Source organism: Nansenia antarctica (genome assembly GCF_963989245.1).
Source record: "Nansenia antarctica genome assembly, chromosome: 1".
In the NCBI taxonomy this organism is placed as follows: domain Eukaryota; kingdom Metazoa; phylum Chordata; class Actinopteri; order Argentiniformes; family Microstomatidae; genus Nansenia; species Nansenia antarctica.
In genome coordinates this window covers 105,492,508-105,511,400 of record NC_137674.1, presented here as the reverse complement: position 1 = coordinate 105,511,400, position 18,893 = coordinate 105,492,508, and the positions used below count along the sequence as shown (strand labels likewise).

At 47.5% G+C, this 18,893-nt stretch overlaps 6 protein-coding genes across 6 annotated transcripts; all 6 read left to right on the top strand.

Moving 5' to 3' along the window:
• Positions 1–3,146: 3,146 nt before the first annotated feature.
• LOC308167208 (histone H1-like) lies at positions 3,147–14,623 on the top strand (the record flags this gene model as incomplete). The annotated part of the gene is made up of 2 exons (XM_080541591.1): positions 3,147–3,719; positions 14,516–14,623. 2 exons carry the CDS (start codon positions 3,147–3,149, stop codon positions 14,621–14,623), a joined length of 681 nt encoding a protein of 226 aa, XP_080397717.1.
• Positions 4,627–5,013, top strand: LOC308167408 (histone H2A-like; the record flags this gene model as incomplete). Its single annotated transcript, XM_080541825.1, has 1 exon — positions 4,627–5,013. The coding sequence occupies one exon, from the start codon at positions 4,627–4,629 to the stop codon at positions 5,011–5,013; it is 387 nt and encodes a 128-aa protein (XP_080397951.1).
• LOC308173405 (histone H3.2) lies at positions 5,887–6,297 on the top strand (the record flags this gene model as incomplete). Its single annotated transcript, XM_080548425.1, has 1 exon — positions 5,887–6,297. The coding sequence occupies one exon, from the start codon at positions 5,887–5,889 to the stop codon at positions 6,295–6,297; it is 411 nt and encodes a 136-aa protein (XP_080404551.1).
• LOC308167581 (histone H4) lies at positions 9,701–10,012 on the top strand (the record flags this gene model as incomplete). Its single annotated transcript, XM_080541999.1, has 1 exon — positions 9,701–10,012. The coding sequence occupies one exon, from the start codon at positions 9,701–9,703 to the stop codon at positions 10,010–10,012; it is 312 nt and encodes a 103-aa protein (XP_080398125.1).
• LOC308167670 (histone H2B-like) lies at positions 10,677–11,054 on the top strand (the record flags this gene model as incomplete). Its single annotated transcript, XM_080542103.1, has 1 exon — positions 10,677–11,054. The coding sequence occupies exon 1, from the start codon at positions 10,680–10,682 to the stop codon at positions 11,052–11,054; it is 375 nt and encodes a 124-aa protein (XP_080398229.1). The 5' UTR covers positions 10,677–10,679.
• A 1,015-nt stretch (positions 14,624–15,638) lies between the features above and the next one.
• Positions 15,639–16,022, top strand: LOC308167427 (histone H2A-like; the record flags this gene model as incomplete). Its single annotated transcript, XM_080541848.1, has 1 exon — positions 15,639–16,022. The coding sequence occupies one exon, from the start codon at positions 15,639–15,641 to the stop codon at positions 16,020–16,022; it is 384 nt and encodes a 127-aa protein (XP_080397974.1).
• Between the last annotated feature and the right edge of the window lie 2,871 nt (positions 16,023–18,893).

Genomic DNA, 18,893 nt, shown 5'->3' with positions numbered 1-18,893 from the left:
AATACCTCTCAATCCCCACTATCTCCCAGTACAGTTTATCCACAGTAAATAAGTTAATAATACAAACATGTAATTCTTCCTTTTTCTAGCATTGTGACTGCCTGGTCCTAGCATAGATGTATTTTTCTTATGATGACTGATGGATAGGTGATTCTTAGACAACCTGGCTAACTGGACAACGAGTGTTTTTTCAAATGTTGTTCAGAACCAGACTCGACCAATAGAATCTAGTGTCAGGAGTCTTCTACTTTGCATAGCTCCCCCTTTATATAGGGGCTGCACTACCTCCACCCATTTATTCGTTTCTGAGAAGTAACGAGCTGTTTTCATCATCATGCCTGAGCCTGCGAAGCCTGCGCCCAAGAAGGGCTCCAAGAAAGCCGTCACCAAGACCGCCAGCAAAACCGGCAAGAAACGCAGAAAGTCCAGGAAGGAGAGCTACGCCATCTACGTGTACAAGGTCTTGAAGCAGGTCCACCCCGACACCGGCATCTCCTCCAAGGCCATGGGAATCTGTCTTTCTCCCCTTTGTCTATCAAATGAGCACGAAGTTACGTTGTGCAAACGCATGTACACTAGAGACCAAGGCCTGCACCATGTCCACAGTATTTACCCTAACATAATACAGTTCAATACAGAAATCATTACAGCATAAACCCACAATATTTTTCCTCCAAGGAGGTCCTCATCACCCTAAATTGACTTTCTTTCTGTAGATTGTTGCAGCAGAGCCGGGGGACTATCATGCCAAATCTTACCGGGCCATCAACGGCCCATCAAAATCTAATCTTTCGAACGCTGTTGCTAATTGTTCGAACGTTCGACGTGTTCCACACTAGGGACAATATCTGTCCGCCTGTGACGTCATTCTACTGCTCCACAGCAGATGAATGTGTGTATCTTAAACGGCGAAGACAAATGTAATCTTCTTGTACTTGAATAGCATTAATGTTGATGCAGGCTCACTAGTCAGCTACCTGGACAGAACCTCAAGAACCAATGATGTGAACGAGTTCGGTCATGCATGTCTTTGAATTGTAATAATACCACTAGGTAGCGGGTTTTGTTTATGTAGTAGGGCTTTATATACAAAAATGAGTTATGAATAGATCTACAGGATTTAACGGTCCAGCCAGCCATTTATACAGAATGCAATGATGAGGATAACAACTATCATCTATGATAAATCGATAATCAAACACCGCCATGAACGAACTGCCCAGGTAGCGGGACACACCCAAGATGCAAACATGAATCAAATCAAACAATTTGTGATATGGTAGAACATAGATTGTTATCTTTCCAACATTAAGTATCATTCTCAGCCCACCAAATGCTCTCTGCAGGACAGTGAATGCAGACTGTAGCTCAGAAAGAGCCTGGTCAGTCGTGAGGGCAATAGCATACTGTACAACAGTGTCATAAGCATATATATTATTGTATTGTTGGTGAATATTAAAAAGAACCAGACCAAGCATTTACTTTTGTATGTCCAGTAAAACAGATTTAACACCATCATTTAAGACTCCTGATGGTCCTGGACTGAATCAATGTAAGACACGTGTAGACACCTAGCCTGTGCGATGGCCGGGTGTAAAGACAGATTGGTGTACATTTAGGTTACATTCAAATGTTAACGACAGGAGTTATTACAAAGCTGGTAATATATGGTGATTGATTGTGGTGAATTCCCCACATGTCTTGTCCATGAAGATAAGGGGAAGCCACTTTAGATGATTGACATGCAGCCAACGTCAAACTAGTCAAACAACTCGCTGCCTGTCTGTCTGTCACTCGCTCCTCAACAGCCTTAATACGATTAATACGAGGCTCAAGGACAGCCAAGCAGCGGCAGAACCATTATATTATATTATATTATGTGTGATGTAATGTGATGTAATTTAAACACCCCGGTCCACAAAGACCCACAAACACATGGAGAGAGGAGGCAGGCTGACTACGTCACCATCGATAAACAACACATACAGCACATTTACATTATTGAATTTACTTATTACTATTATTATTTATTTATTTACAAACAAAGTTATGATTGCAATTTCAGCTAGATACCAACTAGTTTAGTAGCCGAACATCCAGTTTTTTTAGCTAACATTCAACTCGAAGATGTGAAGTACCCACTCGTTATTTTTCCGAACAGTTTTACGTTCATTAAATAAGTGTAATCTATAACACAATGACTTCGTTTCTTGTTGTTTGATGGGGATTCATTATCTTTGATGGGGATTTTCTGTGCTTAGTGATTTCCGGTATAGCAACTTTCAAATACTCATGTCGTCTTCAATTTGTTTCCGATTTTAATGTATGATGCATCATTTGAAAGCTTACAATCTGTAGTTTAAGCACATGTAAAAAACAGAAAAATGATTTCGCCTACAGGTAGCCCTTTTCATTGTCACATATTCATCATAAGGCTGCTGATGTCCTCGACACAATTCTGGTGATAATATCGCAATTGATTCCTCAGAGTCGACATGCAGCAACCATAGTCTATCTATGGCTTTCACCTGTCTTGTCTAGATTTAATAGGAGGGAGAGGGACACCATCTGAAAAATCACCTATAGGGACAAGCTCTCAGCCCCATCCCCGCGACTGTGTTTCACGACCACCAAAAGAGCTCATATTTATAACACCCCGCACCACATCGGGGGACCCTCAACCTTTGTACTCCCTTGCCAGACAACCTGGCTACCTGGACAACGAGTGCTGGTCGCAATCATATGCACTTTTAGCCACTTTAGGAGACAAATAACACAGGAAAAGCTGTGGGCACCGCTCCCTCCGACAGTGCAACGGTGGGGTTTTGATCGAGTCACAACAAAACTCACGAGGCCTTCGCGGCTCACATGACTTTATTCTAACCGGAGGCAAGTCTGCTCGCTGGCCCGTTTGCATTTGGATCTCAACTCGGCACCACCGGTGACTTTTGGCCCGTTATTCGCGAGGAGAAAACACAGGCGCCCAAGTATTTCGGCAGCTACGACTGCTGAGCAGGGATGGCTGAGTCTGCACGGTTCTCATGCCGCTTTTAAGGACAGCCCCCTGCTCCGGGTTGAGCTTCATTCTCACAGAGCAGCTTTGCAGACTAGTTGGTTTACCGGAACGAACGAGACTTTCTACAGACATGGCAGAAGTCGCACCAGCAGCAGCCCCCGCCGCGCCGGCCAAGGCCCCCAAGAAGAAAGCAGCAGCCAGGCCCAAGAAAGCAGCTGGCCCCAGCGTCGCCGAGCTCATCGTGACGGCCGTGTCCGCATCCAAGGAGAGGAGCGGCGTGTCCCTGGCCGCGCTCAAGAAGGCGCTGTCTGCCGGTGGCTACGACGTGGAGAAGAACAACTCCCGCGTCAAGGTCGCCGTCAAGACCCTCGTCACCAAGGGCACTCTGCTCCAGCTCAAGGGCACCGGGGCCTCCGGCTCTTTCAAGCTGAACAAGAAAGCCTCCGAGGCGGTCAAGAAGCCGGCGAAGAAAGCGACCGCCGTCGCCCCGAAACCCAAGAAGCCCGCCGCTGCCAAGAAGTCTCCGAAGAAGGCAAAGAAGCCCGCTGCTGCGGCCAAGAAGTCTCCCAAGAAAGCAAAGAAGCCCGCGGCAGTCGCTAAGAAGGCCACCAAGAGCCCGAAGAAGGCGAAGAAGGCCACACCGGTCAAGAAGGCTCCGGCTAAGAGCCCCAAAAAGGCCGTCAAGGCAGCCAAACCCAAGACAGTGAAGCCCAAGGCAAAGAAGGCAGCCCCCAAGAAGAAGTAAACATTCAACGGGTTCTTTCTGACTCCATTTGTACCACAAAAAGGCTCTTTTAAGAGCCACCCACATGTCCATAAAAAGCGCATTTTCATCCATGACGACAGAAAAAGTCAAGCGTATGTTTTAGAAAGTTAGTATTGTACACCATATACACCACGGATTGACATTTACATATACACGACAATATTGGTTATAATTATTGATTGACATGATAGTAAGAAAGGAGATTGAAATGGCAGTAATGAGTTATTTGACATCTAGGCGTAGTTTACATAAACTTTGACGCTATAAAGTGCCACTCGGTAGATCTGTGTGCGGGAGAGAGGGGGTGGGGGTATGACAGAAAACACAAAATTGCTTATAATATCAACACATTCAGATGTAGTTCCTCTTTCCAATACACCATTATTATGTTACATTTGAACAGAAATGCGCGGGAGATAACAGACAACTTTTCGCTGTTAAGTCATTCAGAAGTAGCAGAGAGAGCTGGGATAGCCTGATGCAATACACAACTTAGTATGTGGTAATAATAATAAAAATAAAAATGTGTATTATGTTTTATAGTATATACTAGTTTCGTTAATCATGGGACGAGTTTGAATCCATCTTTGATTTCTGCGCGCGAGACAGACAAAGACGGAAGTGAAACGGTCTCCTTCTTCTTCTTCTTTTTTTCTTCTTCAATTGGCGGTTGACAACCACTTGGTGTATTCGAAACGGTCTCCGTTGATTGGATGAGGTGACATCGACCCGGTGGCCAATGAGAAGCCGTCAGGGCGAGCTATAAGAACAACGCTGAGAGCAACAGGAGTGTTATCGCTTGTTCTTTTCTTCAACTATCTCGAAATCCTACTAAATTGTCACCATGTCAGGAAGAGGCAAAACCGGAGGCAAGGCCAGAGCCAAGGCAAAGACCCGCTCCTCTCGGGCTGGACTCCAGTTCCCTGTGGGCCGTGTACACAGGCTCCTGCGTAAGGGCAACTATGCCCATCGTGTGGGCGCCGGCGCACCGGTCTACCTGGCCGCCGTGCTCGAGTACCTGACGGCTGAGATCCTGGAGTTGGCCGGCAACGCCGCCCGCGACAACAAGAAGTCTCGTATCATCCCTCGTCATCTGCAGTTGGCTGTCCGTAACGACGAGGAGCTGAACAAACTGCTGGGCGGTGTGACCATCGCTCAGGGCGGTGTGCTGCCCAACATCCAGGCAGTGCTGCTGCCCAAGAAGACCGAGAAGCCCGCCAAGGCCAAGTAAATGTTCGACTACGGCTTTGACCCCACTACTTAACCCCAAAGGCTCTTTTAAGAGCCAACCACTTGTTTCTCCAAAAGTCCATCTCTCCCTCCACTGTTTGTCTGCGTTATGAGTGTTTCGTGGTGTGAAGAACACTAATTATGATTTCATGTACGAGGCAGAGAACGCACCCATACATATTACACAGGGTTGGGCAGAAAACATCCTCGTGATGTCACTGCCTCGGCATTAGAAATAACGTTCAGTCCTTCATAAGGTTTTAAACATCACCCCTTCCTTGTGTAGTGGACCTTTTAGATTAAAATTAGAGGACAACAATGATGAAGTTATAGATTAAGGATAGAGGACAACAATGATGAAGTTATAGATTAAGGATAGAGGACAACAATGTCCACAACAGCAGCGAGATTAAAGGACGTCCAATGGAACACAACCACCGTAAAGACAAAATAAGTGTCTGCACCACGCTGATCTCTGTACATAATGTTTACACTGTTCTTGTTCATTTGTATTCATATAGTCGTACATTACATATTTTTTTGTATCTTTCACATTTGTTTTGGCTTTAAAAAATAATAATTTAAAGGATAGATTATCATTGACAAAAGATATCGGAATTACATCTCTTTGAAGCCAACGGTTTGGGGGAGGGGCCAAACAAAGGAAGCGCGCGGCAGGGTTTAAGTGTTTGAATTTGTGGCGGCAATGGCGCGGACGGTGCTCGTGTCCAATGGCAGCCGGAGAAGGAGGCGCAAACGAGCCAATGAGCTCGTCTATAGTCGCCAACCAATCGGGGCACGACTGGGGGTTTATAAATGTACAACGTTCTGTTGAGATTGGTTATACTCCAACTGAACGAAGGAAGATATCGTCATGGCCAGAACCAAGCAAACCGCTCGTAAATCCACCGGCGGCAAAGCCCCAAGGAAGCAGCTCGCCACCAAGGCTGCCCGTAAAAGCGCCCCGGCCACCGGCGGCGTGAAGAAGCCTCACCGTTACAGGCCCGGCACCGTGGCTCTGAGGGAGATCCGTCGTTACCAGAAGTCCACCGAGCTGCTCATCCGCAAGCTGCCCTTCCAGCGCCTGGTGAGAGAAATTGCCCAGGATTTCAAGACCGATCTGCGCTTCCAGAGCTCTGCTGTGATGGCCCTGCAGGAGGCCAGCGAGGCTTACCTGGTCGGTCTGTTCGAGGACACCAACCTGTGCGCCATCCACGCCAAGAGGGTCACCATCATGCCCAAGGACATCCAGCTGGCCCGCCGTATCCGTGGAGAGCGCGCCTAAGATGACCACACCGATCTGAGAGGAAATCCCCAAAGGCTCTTTTAAGAGCCACCTCAATATTTCCCTCAAAGGCGTGTTTCCATTTACCACCCGTGTAGGGCGTTAATCTATAGGTTATACGACTCAAATGAGTAGCCTGCAGGGATGCTGACCGTGCCATCTCGGTAACCGAAATACATGTAGGCCAATTCACAACAGCATAAGGCCTTAATGTGTGAATTCGTTGTGATTGTCCTTATGTAAAATAATCCGAAGTAAATCAGGGTCAGTCAGTGTATTCTGTAGATCACGGATTTTCTCCACACAAGGTCTGTGATTTACTTCGGCTAAAGCTTAATGGTGCTGGGAGGACATGCGGTACCCCCATAGGCTGTTCTTAAAATAGATAGTATATATATGTACAGAATACAGTGTTCAGACCCCTTCAATGTTCCACATTATGTGGTGTTATAGACTCAATTTAAAATGGATTAAATTAGAAGAATTTGCCATAAATCCACACACAATGAGCACATTATAAAAGCATGTTGTATTGAATATGTCAGGGTTATTAAAACACGTTAGGCTATACTGCATATGTGAATGAAATGTGCCACAGTATGTATTGTAAATAAAGTTTAATCTGATTTGATGGTTAGGGTAATTTACATTTAAATGTAGAAAAAAATAATAATCTCTTTTACAGTTTATTGAGAAAACATTGAAAACAAATGTCCTATTTGCAATCATTGGAACATTCAAATGAAGATGACCTGACCCCAGGAATATGTAATAGAGGTCCAACCTCACCAGACATGAACCCTGGAATATGTATTAGAGCTCCAGTATGACCAGATATGAACATCCTCTGACTGTTGACACCATCACAGGATTGGGATTCAATAATCTCAGATTCTAGACTTCACAGAGAGAGCTCAATCTGAATGAATGAATGAATGGTCTTTATTGTCATTGATATAGTACAGGTACCAAACAACGAAATTTGGGAGGGGGGGCTCCCCTGGTGCTAGGAAAAAAAACTAAAAACAAGAAGGGAAAAGAGCTGGTTTACATAAATAAAGACTATGTACACTATCCACTATACTATACTATACAAATAAAACACTGTGCTGTACTCTATGCTATGCTATACCTATTCTAACATTTCCTATCTCTGAACCTTATGTACCCGAGGGTTGTCATATTGCACATAGTGTTATTGCACATTCATTGAAAGTGTCGCAGTTTGCAGGTTTTAAATGTTCACAGTTGTGTTTCAGTATTGCACTTGATTTCAATCTAGTAGCTGCCATCAAATTGTCTAGATTGTCCAGGGCCTAGAACCTAGGTCTTTGCTGTGTTCAGGGCCTGAATGGCCCTGGGGTAGAAGCTGAGCTTCAGTCTGTTTGTCCTTGCGAACATGGTCCTGAACCGCCTGTCCAAGGGCAGTCGAGCAAAGTGTTCATTCCCAGGGTGGGATGGGTCTCTGGAGATCTTGGAGGCCTTCCTGAGGCAGCGTGTGTTGTACAGCTCTTCCAGAGAGGGGAGGGGGGCGCCGGTGATCTTCTGGGCCGATCTCACGACTCTCTGTAGCGCATTCCTCTCTGCGGCTGTGCAGCTGGAGAACCACACGCAGATGCAGTAGGTGAGGATGCTCTCCACTGCGCAGCGGTAGAAGGTCACAAGCATCTCCTGTCCGATGTGGTTTTTCCTGAGGACTCTCAGGAAGTAGAGCCGCTGTTGTGCCTTCTTGATGATGGCTGCTGTGTTGATCTTCCAGGACAGGTCATCCTGTATGTGCACCCCCAGGAATCGGAGGGTTGAGACTCTCTCCACGCTCCCTCCATCGACGAGCAGGGGCTGGACCTCAGATTTTTTCCTCCTGAAGTCCACGATGATTTCCTGGGTCTTTGACTGGTTCAGCAGCAGGTTGTTAACCTTGCACAGCTTGCCCAGCTGCTCCACCCCATCCCTGTACGCCGCCTCGTCCCCCCCCGAGATGCAGCCCACCACGGTGGTGTCGTCTGCAAACTTTACGATGGAGTTGCTGGGGTGGACGGGGGTGAAGTCGTAGGTGTAGAGGTTGTAGAGGATGGGGCTTAGCACACAGCCCTGGGGGGACCCAGTGCTGAGTCTGAGGGCTGTGGAGGTGTGGGAGCCCACCCGCACCCTCTGGGGGCGGTCAGACAGGAAGTCCTTGATCCATGCACATATAGAGTGTGATAGTCCCAGGTCTAGTAGTTTGGTCACTAGCCTGTCTGGAAGAATGGTGTTGAAGGCAGAGCTGAAGTCCACAAAGAGCAGTCTCGCGTAGCTGTTTCCCCTCTCCAGGTGGGATAGAGTGAAGTGGAGAGTCGTCGCGATGGCGTCCTCTGTGGACCTGTGGGCTCTGTAGGCGAACTGGTATGGATCCAGGTTGGGCGGGAGGCGTGTGACTATGTGAGCCCGGACTAGTTTCTCGAAGCACTTCATGATGATTGGTGTGAGTGCCACCGGGCGGTAGTCGTTTAGGCAGCTCACCGTGCTTTTCTTCGGGACTGGGATGATAGTTGAGGTTTTCAGGCAGGGCGGCCTGGGACAGGGACTGGTTGAAGATGTTGGTGAAAAGCTGGTCGGCGCAGTCCCTCAGCACCCGTCCCAGGACGCCATCCGGCCCTGAGGCTTTCCTGGGGTCCACCGCCTTCAGCACACGTCTCACTTCATGCTCTGTGAGGGTGAGGCTGCTGAGAGCTGGAGAGAGTGGTGTTTGTGTTGTGGTTACCTCCGTTCGCCCCTCTTTAGTGTAGGTGGGAAGTTGTTTTTTTTTAGCTGTTGAGCTGAGCAATCAGTCTGACTGCCTCAAGCTCCAGCAGATTGAGGGGGAGTACAAACCACTGGTCCCTGGGGACTAGGACCATTGCACCCTTTGCCAGCAGATTCGCAATCTCCTCTCGGAGTGCCCTTGTCTTTACCGGGCAGGGCAAAACAGTCTCTCTCACCCCCCCTGAATAAATCAATAAATAATTCAGTCATTGGCTACCTATAGGAGTAAACCAATAGGAGCAGAGCTCTCCTATGGGGCAGAGCTCCACAAAATAGAACAGTTGAGCCTACATTTCCTACTACAACATTGCTAAAAGATTGAAATGGTTGCAGTCATAATAGTGTCTAAATTTGACCATGTGCTGTTGTAAGGAGTGTGTGTGTGTGTGTGTGTGTGTGTGTGTGTGTGTGCGATGTCCTTTTGCTTCAATAATGCCCATAATGCCAAACGTTGTCCCTAGCAGAAGCTCCTCCCTCTACAAAAATCCCCCACAAGAAAAAAGAAAAAAAGAGGCAAGCGATAGCGCGCGCTTCCTGTACAGCCTGGTCTCAATCACGTCCTCGTAGCTGAGATAAATTCACCCCACAACCTCACCGAAGCCATCATCTTATTGAACTCAACATGTCTGGAAGAGGAAAAGGAGGGAAGGGACTCGGAAAAGGAGGCGCCAAGCGTCATCGCAAGGTTCTCCGTGATAACATCCAGGGAATCACCAAGCCCGCTATTCGCCGCCTGGCTCGCCGTGGGGGCGTCAAGCGTATCTCTGGTCTGATCTACGAAGAGACCCGTGGTGTGCTGAAGGTGTTCCTGGAGAACGTTATCCGTGACGCCGTCACCTACACCGAGCATGCCAAGAGGAAGACCGTCACCGCCATGGATGTTGTATACGCTCTGAAACGCCAGGGACGTACTCTGTACGGCTTCGGCGGCTAAACTATTCGTCTAAGCTCAACCACCGCCCCCAAAAACGGCTCTTTTAAGAGCCACCCATCTCCACACAAGAGAGTTGATTCCATTATTATAACACATTTGGTCAGGCCTGTACATTCAACGGGTTTAGCTGTCATGAAAAAAAACGTAAGTCGCCAAATCAATGTCAACGCAAGTAAATGCGTAGTCTTGACATTCCACGACTAGAAATGACCATCCCACATGTGCACTCTAGAAAGAAAATGGTTATTATGGATTATTACGCACACAACACAGTGCAGCCCCTTTTTCTATTGCATCTAGTGATAATAATAATGCATGCCCTTGTCGTACCATCCCAAAAGGACAATTCCTGGTAGTAATCGCTAGGCTGGTTGGGAGTTTGGGGGACTTGGTGTTCTATGTATATCATTCTCAATCTTCCTCTTGACGTTTTCATGTTCATATCGCCATCGGAAACAAGGCAACCCGATAGCCGAGTGAAAAAGTAAGGAAGGGGTGGGGGGAGGAGCCCGCGCGTGCGCAGATAATGTATTTACCCGCGAGGCAGGCTAGAGCTTTGGAAGTGGATGTCAGCAACCGCCTAATTTGCATAGCCCCACCTTTATATTACGGGTGTGCGTTTGCCGCCTCTTTATTCGTTTCTGAGAAGTAACGAGCCACTATCGACATGCCAGAACCTGCGAAGCCAGCGCCCAAGAAGGGCTCCAAGAAAGCCGTCACCAAGACCGCCACCAAAACCGGCAAGAAGCGCAGAAAGTCCAGGAAGGAGAGTTACGCCATCTACGTGTACAAGGTCCTGAAGCAGGTCCACCCCGACACCGGCATCTCCTCCAAGGCCATGGGAATCATGAATTCCTTCGTCAACGACATCTTCGAGCGCATCGCCGGCGAGTCCTCTCGCCTGGCCCACTACAACAAGCGTTCTACCATCACCTCCAGAGAGATCCAGACCGCCGTGCGTCTGCTGCTCCCCGGTGAGCTGGCCAAGCACGCCGTGTCCGAGGGCACCAAGGCCGTAACCAAGTACACCAGCTCCAAGTAAACAGATTTTCGTCTGTACTGCTTACCCCAAAAGGCTCTTTTAAGAGCCACCCACCCTATCAAAAAAGAAAGCAATTCCATAGTGAGTTGACCTCGCGTGCTACAAATCAGTCGAATGTATATAGATAGATAGATAGATAGACTTTATTTGTCATTGTTACAGTACAGGTACCAAACAACGAAATTTAGGAGGGGAGGCTCCCCTGGTGTTTAAGAAAGGAAAAAGAAACACATTTTGGAAAAAGCATAGATGCATAAAATCACAAGAAGATAAAGAGCTGGTTTACATCAATAGAGGCTATGTACACAATCCACTGTACTATACTGCACAGATAGTCAACTAGGGTTGTCATATTGCACAAGAAAGTATTTTTTCACATTTTTTTAAAGTGTCACAGTTTGCAGGCTTGAAAATGTACATGTTTGTGCCTCAGCACTAGCTGCCATTACAATCCGTCCGGACTTGTCCTGGGCCCAGAACTTAGGCCTTTTCTGTGTTCAGGGCCTTGACGGCCCTGTGGTAGAAGCAGTTCTTCAGTCTGTTTGTCTTAGCGGCCGGGGTCCTGTACCTCCTGTTCGAGGGCAGCTTGACAAAGTGTTCGTGCCCAGGGTGGGTCGGGTCCTTGGAGATCTTGGAGGCCCTCCTGAGACAGCGTGTTTCGTACAGCTTCTCCAGAGAGGGGAGGGTGGCGCCGGTGATCCCCTGTGCTGTTCTCACGACTCTCTGTAGATCGTTTCTTTCCGCTGCCGTGCAGCTGTGGTACCAGTTGGAGATGCCGAAGGTGAGGATGCTCTCCACTGCGCCGTGGTAGAAGGCCACCAGCATCTCCTGCTTGCTGTGTTGTTTCTTGAGGCATCTCAGGGTGTATAGCCGCTGTTGTGCCCTCTTGATGGTGCCTTTAGTGTTGTCCTTCCAGGCCATGTACATATGCTGTACTGATTGTGTGTATTGTAACAAGTAAGTATAATTATACAGTATTTATACAGCACCTTAATCCCAGACCAAGGGTCTCAAAGTGCTTTACATAACAAGGAAGAAAACACAAGCATGTATAAGGCATATGTATCAATTACTCGATGTTACAATTTTCAAAGACTCCAGTCCTTGAACGCGCCGGAGGTTTTGCGCGCCTTTTTTGTTCCTCACTTGTTTGTTGCTCACTAGTTGTCTAAAACGGTTTCCTCTATTAATATAATGGACAGGAGTGACTACACTGCATACATACGCATGGCCAATTTCTCGGGACAGGTGGATTTAAAATAAATAATAAAATATAATAATAGTTTAAACGGCGTTCACATGTGGATCTACCATCACCTCCAGGGAGAATCAGACCGCCTGCTACTGCTCCACAGAAGATGAATGTGTGTAAACGGCGAAGACAAATGTAATCTTCTTGCACTTGAATAGCATTAAGGTTGATGCAGGCTCACTAGTCAGCTACCTGGACAGAACCTCAAGAACCAATGATGTGAACGAGTTCGGTCATGCATGTCTTTGAATTGTAATAATACCACTAGGTAGCGGGTTTTGTTTATGTAGTAGGGCTTTATATACAAAAATGAGTTATGAATAGATCTACAGGATTTAACGGTCCAGCCAGCCATTTATACAGAATGCAATGATGAGGACAACAACTATCATCTATGATAAAGCGATAATCAAACACCGCCATGAACGAACTGCCCAGGTAGCGGGACACACCCAAGATGCAAACATGAATCAAATAAAAACAACTTGTGATATGGTAGAACATAGATTTTTATCTTTCCAACATTAAGTATCATTCTCATTCTCAGCACACCAAATGCTCTCTGCAGGACAGTGAATGCAGACTGTAGCTCAGAAAGAGCCTGGTCAGTCGTGGGGGCAATAGCATACTGTACAACAGTGTCATAAGCATATATATTATTGTATTATTGGTGAATATTAATACGATTAATACGAGGCTCAAGGACAGCCAAGCAGCGGCAGAACCATTATATTATATTATATTATGTTACATTACAAATGTGATGTAATCTAAACACCCCGGTCCACAAAGACCCACAAACACATGGAGAGAGGAGGCAGGCTGACTACGTCACCATCGATAAACAACACATACATAAGCACATTTAATTTATTGAATTTACTTATTACTATTATTATTTATTTATTTACAAACAAAGTTATGATTGCAATTTCAGCTAGTTACCAACTAGTTTAGTAGCCGAACATATTCATAATAAGGCTGCTGATGTCCTCGACACAATTCTATATATAGCAATTGATTCCTCAGAGTCGACATACAGCAACCATAGTCTATCTATGGCTTTCACCTGTCTTGTCTAGATGTAATAGGAGGGAGAGGGACACCATCTGAAAAATCACCTATAGGGACAAGCTCTCAGCCCCATCCCCGCGACTGTGTTTCGCGACCACCAAAAGAGCTCATATTTATAACACCCCGCACCACATCGGGGGACCCTCAACCTTTGTACTCCCTTGCCAGACAACCTGGCTACCTGGACAACGAGTGCTGGTCGCAATCATATGCACTTTTAGCCACTTTAGGAGACAAATAACACAGGAAAAGCTGTTCGCACCGCTCCCTCCGACGGTGCAACGGTGGGGTTTTGATCGAGTCACAACAAAACTCACGAGGCCTTCGCGGCTCACATGACTTTATTCTAACCGGAGGCAAGTCTGCTCGCTGGCCCGTTTGCATTTGGACCTCAACTCGGCACCACCGGTGACTTTTAGCCCGTTATTCGCGGGGAGAAAACACAGGCGCCCGAACATTTCGGCAGCGACTGCTGAGCAGGGATGGTTGAGTCTACACGGTTCTCATGCCGCGTTTAAGGACAGCCCCCTGCTCCGGGTTGAGCTTCATTCTCACAGAGCAGCTTAGCAGACTAGTTGGTTTACCGGAACGAACGAGACTTTCTACAGACATGGCAGAAGTCGCACCAGCAGCAGCCCCCGCGCCGGCCAAGAGCCCCAAGAAGAAGGCAGCAGCCAGGCCCAAGAAAGCTGGCCCCAGCGTCGCCGAGCTCATCGTGACGGCCGTGTCCGCATCCAAGGAGAGGAGCGGCGTGTCCCTGTCCGCGCTCAAGAAGGCGCTTTCGGCCGGTGGTTACGACGTGGAGAAGAACAACTCCCGCGTCAAGGTCGCCGTCAAGAGCCTCGTCACCAAGGGCACTCTGCTCCAGCTCAAGGGCACCGGGGCCTCCGGCTCTTTCAAGCTCAACAAGAAAGCCACCGAGGCGGTCAAGAAGCCGGCGAAGAAATCCGCCGCCCCAAAACCCAAGAAGGCGGCCGCAAAGAAGCCCGCCGCTGCCAAGAAGTCTCCGAAAAAGGCAAAGAAGCCCGCTGCTGCGGCCAAGAAGTCTCCCAAGAAGGCAAAGAAGCCCGCGGCAGTCACCAAGAAGGCCACCAAGAGCCCCAAGAAGGCGAAGAAGGCCACACCGGTCAAGAAGGCTCCGGCTAAGAGCCCCAAAAAGGCCGTCAAGGCAGCCAAGCCCAAGGTAGCCAAACCCAAAACGGTGAAGCCCAAGGCAAAGAAGGCAGCCCCAAAGAAGAAGTAAACATTCAAAGTGTTCTTTCCGACACCATTTGTACCACTAAAAGGCTCTTTTAAGAGCCACCCACATTTTCGTAAAAACGCATTATCATCCATGACGACAGAAAAAGTCGAGTGTTTATTTTAGAAAGTATTTTACACCAGTGTAAATGGACTGACTTATAAAGCGCCTTTATCCAAAGCGCTTTACAACGGCCTCTCATTCACACACCAATGGCGGCAAGCTACCATGCAAGGCGCCGGCCGGCTCACTGGGAGCAATTTGGGGTTCAGTGTCTTGCCCAAGGACACTTCGACATGTGGCCAGCTGGGGCTCGAACCGCCGATCTGCCAACCTTGTGATCATTAGACAGCGGCTCTACCTCCGCCACAGCCGCCCCCAGTGTCAAGCACGGACTTATAAACACGACAATCATGTTTTTACTTATTGAGTAAATAATGAGCAGTAATGAGAGATTTGACATCTAGGTCTAGTTTACACTTTGACGCTATAAAGTGTCACTCGGTAGATCTGTGTGCGGGAGAGGATGGTGGGGGTATGACAGTGTCCATAAAGTTGCATATAATATCAACATATACAGATAGTTATGAGATACTCTTTCCGTTACACCATATTTGGACAGAAAGGCGGGTGATAACACTTTTCGCTCAGTCAGGAGTAACGTACTACAGAGAGCTGGGAATGAACTTCACAATGTATAAATTATATACGTATCAATTATATATTATTATTATTATTATTATATTATGACATATACTACTTTTAGTATATTGATTATGTCACGTGGGACGAGTTTGATTTGAACTTCGATTTATGGCGCGCGAGGGAAACTCACAAAGACAATCTTCAATATTCACAATGAATCCACAATCTCTGTCTCTTGATTGGATGAGGTGACGTCGACCCAGTGGCCAATGAACGCCGTCAAGGCGAGCTATAAGAACAACACTCCAAGCGGCAGAACCGTTATCTGAAATTATTTTCTTCAGCTTCTTTGAGATCCCGCTAAACCGTCACCATGTCAGGAAGAGGCAAAACCGGAGGCAAGGCCAGAGCCAAGGCAAAGACCCGTTCTTCCCGCGCCGGACTCCAGTTCCCAGTGGGTCGTGTCCACAGGCTCCTACGCAAAGGCAACTATGCCCAGCGTGTGGGCGCCGGCGCACCGGTCTACCTGGCCGCCGTGCTCGAGTACCTGACTGCTGAGATCCTGGAGTTGGCCGGCAACGCCGCCCGCGACAACAAGAAGACTCGTATCATCCCCCGTCATCTGCAGTTGGCCGTCCGTAACGACGAGGAGCTGAACAAACTGCTGGGCGGTGTGACCATCGCTCAGGGTGGTGTGCTGCCCAACATCCAGGCAGTGCTGCTCCCCAAGAAGACCGAGAAGCCCGCCAAAAAGTAAACGACTTCACCTCCTCAACCCCAAAGGCTCTTTTAAGAGCCAACCACTCCTCTCTCCAAAAGAGCAATGCATCACTCCATCCTCTGTTTGTCTGCGCTGTGAGTCTCATGTTGTGAAATGTCCTCATTCTGACATGTGCGCGTAGATGAGGCAGAGGACACGCACCTTATACACACGGCTACAGAAACATTCCTCGTTATGTCATTTTCAGAATGTTTTCTCCTTCATGAGGTTTTAAAATCAGAATCGCTTTTATTACATATTGTACTACAAGTAGGCATGAGCCAGACACAAAACACGATAATAATAAGTAATGTAAGCAAGTAAAGTAAGTCATACATCAATCATAAAGTAATGATTGATGTACTTTATGTACATCAATACATATATTAAAAAGTAAATAAAGTAATAAAGTACAGTGGTTTCAATAGTGCAAAGTACATGATATGAAATGCAATATAATATAATACGGTATTCATTTACTCCAATGGTATACAAGTAATCCAGTAGTGCGCGGGACGTATAATACTGTAGTGAACCGTGGTACTTATAATACTGTAGTGAACCGCGGTACTTATAATACTGTAGTGAACAGTTATAATACTGTAGTGAACCGCCGTACTTATATTACTGTAGTGAACAGTTATAATACTGTAGTGAACCGCGGTACTTATAATACTGTAGTGAACAGTTATAATACAGTAGTGCGCGGGACGTATAATACTGTAGTGAACCGCGGTACTTATAATACTGTAGTGAACCGTGTTGTTGTTTGGTTGATCATCTGTATAAGCAGAACTAATGAAGCAGCTGTAGATCAATGATATAAATCAGGATAAATGAAACATCTCTGAAGCCTGTTTGGGGGAAGGGCCGAACATATGAGGAACAACAACAACAACATGTGTGACGTTTTGCAATTTCCAGCTCCAAACCAGAAATACAACATTGTGCACGCGACGCGAGAGAGTTTTTGCCGGGTGAGATGTCTTCAGATAGAAAGTAAGCAAGTTTAAATGTTAGCAAATATAATTGCTGAGTGTTCTGACAGAGAAAGTTGGTTAAAATTGGTCGTTATTATTGTGACTAGAAAGTGTCTGACTGACACTTGACAATGACTATAATTCCATTGTAAAGAACTAGCAAGCTAGCTAGCTCAGAGGTGATGAGATGAGCTAGTCTGCTGCACACATGCCAGCTAAAGAGCTAACTGGATGCACTTTATTATTTTACTTAAGTTAAAGTAGATTTATGAAACACAGGATAAGATGTAAATTCCTTTGTGCAGGTACGTACGTGAGAGTGTGTGTGTGTGTGTGTGCGTGTGTGTCGTCTTGATGGTGAGTGATTCATGCGGGGGGGGGGGGCTGGGATTAGGTTTAATTTCGGACGCATCATCAGTAGTGTTCCTCCAGGTCATGGGGTGTTTCGGCCATCACACTATACACCCTCGCCAGAGGTGGCCAGCTCAGGGGGATCAGCCCCGAACTTGCGTCAATCCTAATTCGTCATGAGAATGGCTGACGTCTCATGAGACTATGCAAGGCAGGGGCGTCCTTTTCCCTGAGTCAGGCCTAAGCTGACCGCATACCTTCTGGTTGGCTACTTCGGGGCCCAGCAGGGATCTTTCCTTCTCATAAAAAGCCACTGGCTGCTTCTTTCGGCTGCTTCCGATGCAGCTTTGACGGCTGAACGCAGGCTTTGGCCTCTGATTCCCAGGTCTGTAAACAATCTGGTGGTAGATCTTGCCACAAACCCTCTGCACCCCACCTCCACTGGGCGGACTTCAGTGTTCCAGCCGCGGTGTTGTGCTTCGGCGGCGAGCTCAGCATAGCGTAGATGTTTCCGCTCGTAAGCTTCATCCACTGCGTCCTCCCAGGGTACGGTTAGTTCAATGATGTACACCTTTTTTTGAGAAGGGGACCAGAGAACCAAGTCAGGTCTCAGGGTGGTTATGGCGATCTCTTTAGGAAACACAAGCTGTCGTCCAATATCAGTCAGCATCTTCCAGTCGCGGGCCAACCGTAGCTGGCCTCGCTCAGATGGTGTCGAGCTGCTCCTGGTAACCTTTGCCCCCTCACGGACAAAGGTAATTGCCTGTTGGTGGTTGGATGCTGATGGCGGTAGGGAGTTGGTGGCAGCTCGTTTGTCCTCCAGGGTGGATGCAAAGATCTTCAGGACTTGGTTGTGACGCCACGTGTAGCGTCCTTGGGCGAGACTAGTTTTGCACCCTGAAAGAATGTGCCTGAGGGTGGCTGGCGTGGAACAAAGGGCACACCCCGGGTCTTCACCATACCACTGGCCAAGGTTAACTGGTGTTGGAAGGACGTCGTAGGTAGCTCTGATAATAAAGCTCAACTGCCTCGCTTCCATGGCCCACATGTCCTTCCAGCTAATCTTCCTCCTCTCCACACTGTCCGATCGCGTCCACTGTCCCTGCTTGGCAAGAGAGACTGCCTTGGCCCATCTTCCAGCCTCCTCCTGATGGCGTACTTCCTCCACCACCATCTTCCTCCGTTCTGGTGCTGTGGCCTTACTCCAAGCAGGGCGAGCAGCTGTTAGCCCGAAGCCTCCTCTTCCCTGCTGAACATACCCCACAATATCAGCATGTTTGAGGGCTGCTGTTGCTTCCTCCACCGCTTTGGCTGGTGTCCATTTGCGCCCGGTTGTCAAGGTTGGTGCGTTGTTGCTCACCACTAAATCTCTGGATTCATTCAGTGTCATCTGGAGTCTTGTTTTTGCACACTTGAACTCCTCTGTGAGACTGGTGAGGGGCATCTTGAGGATGCTATCTCCGTAGAGACCTATGGTGGTAAGGCATCGTGGAAGATATACAATCTTTCTTATTCTGCTAGAATTGGGCTTCATTGG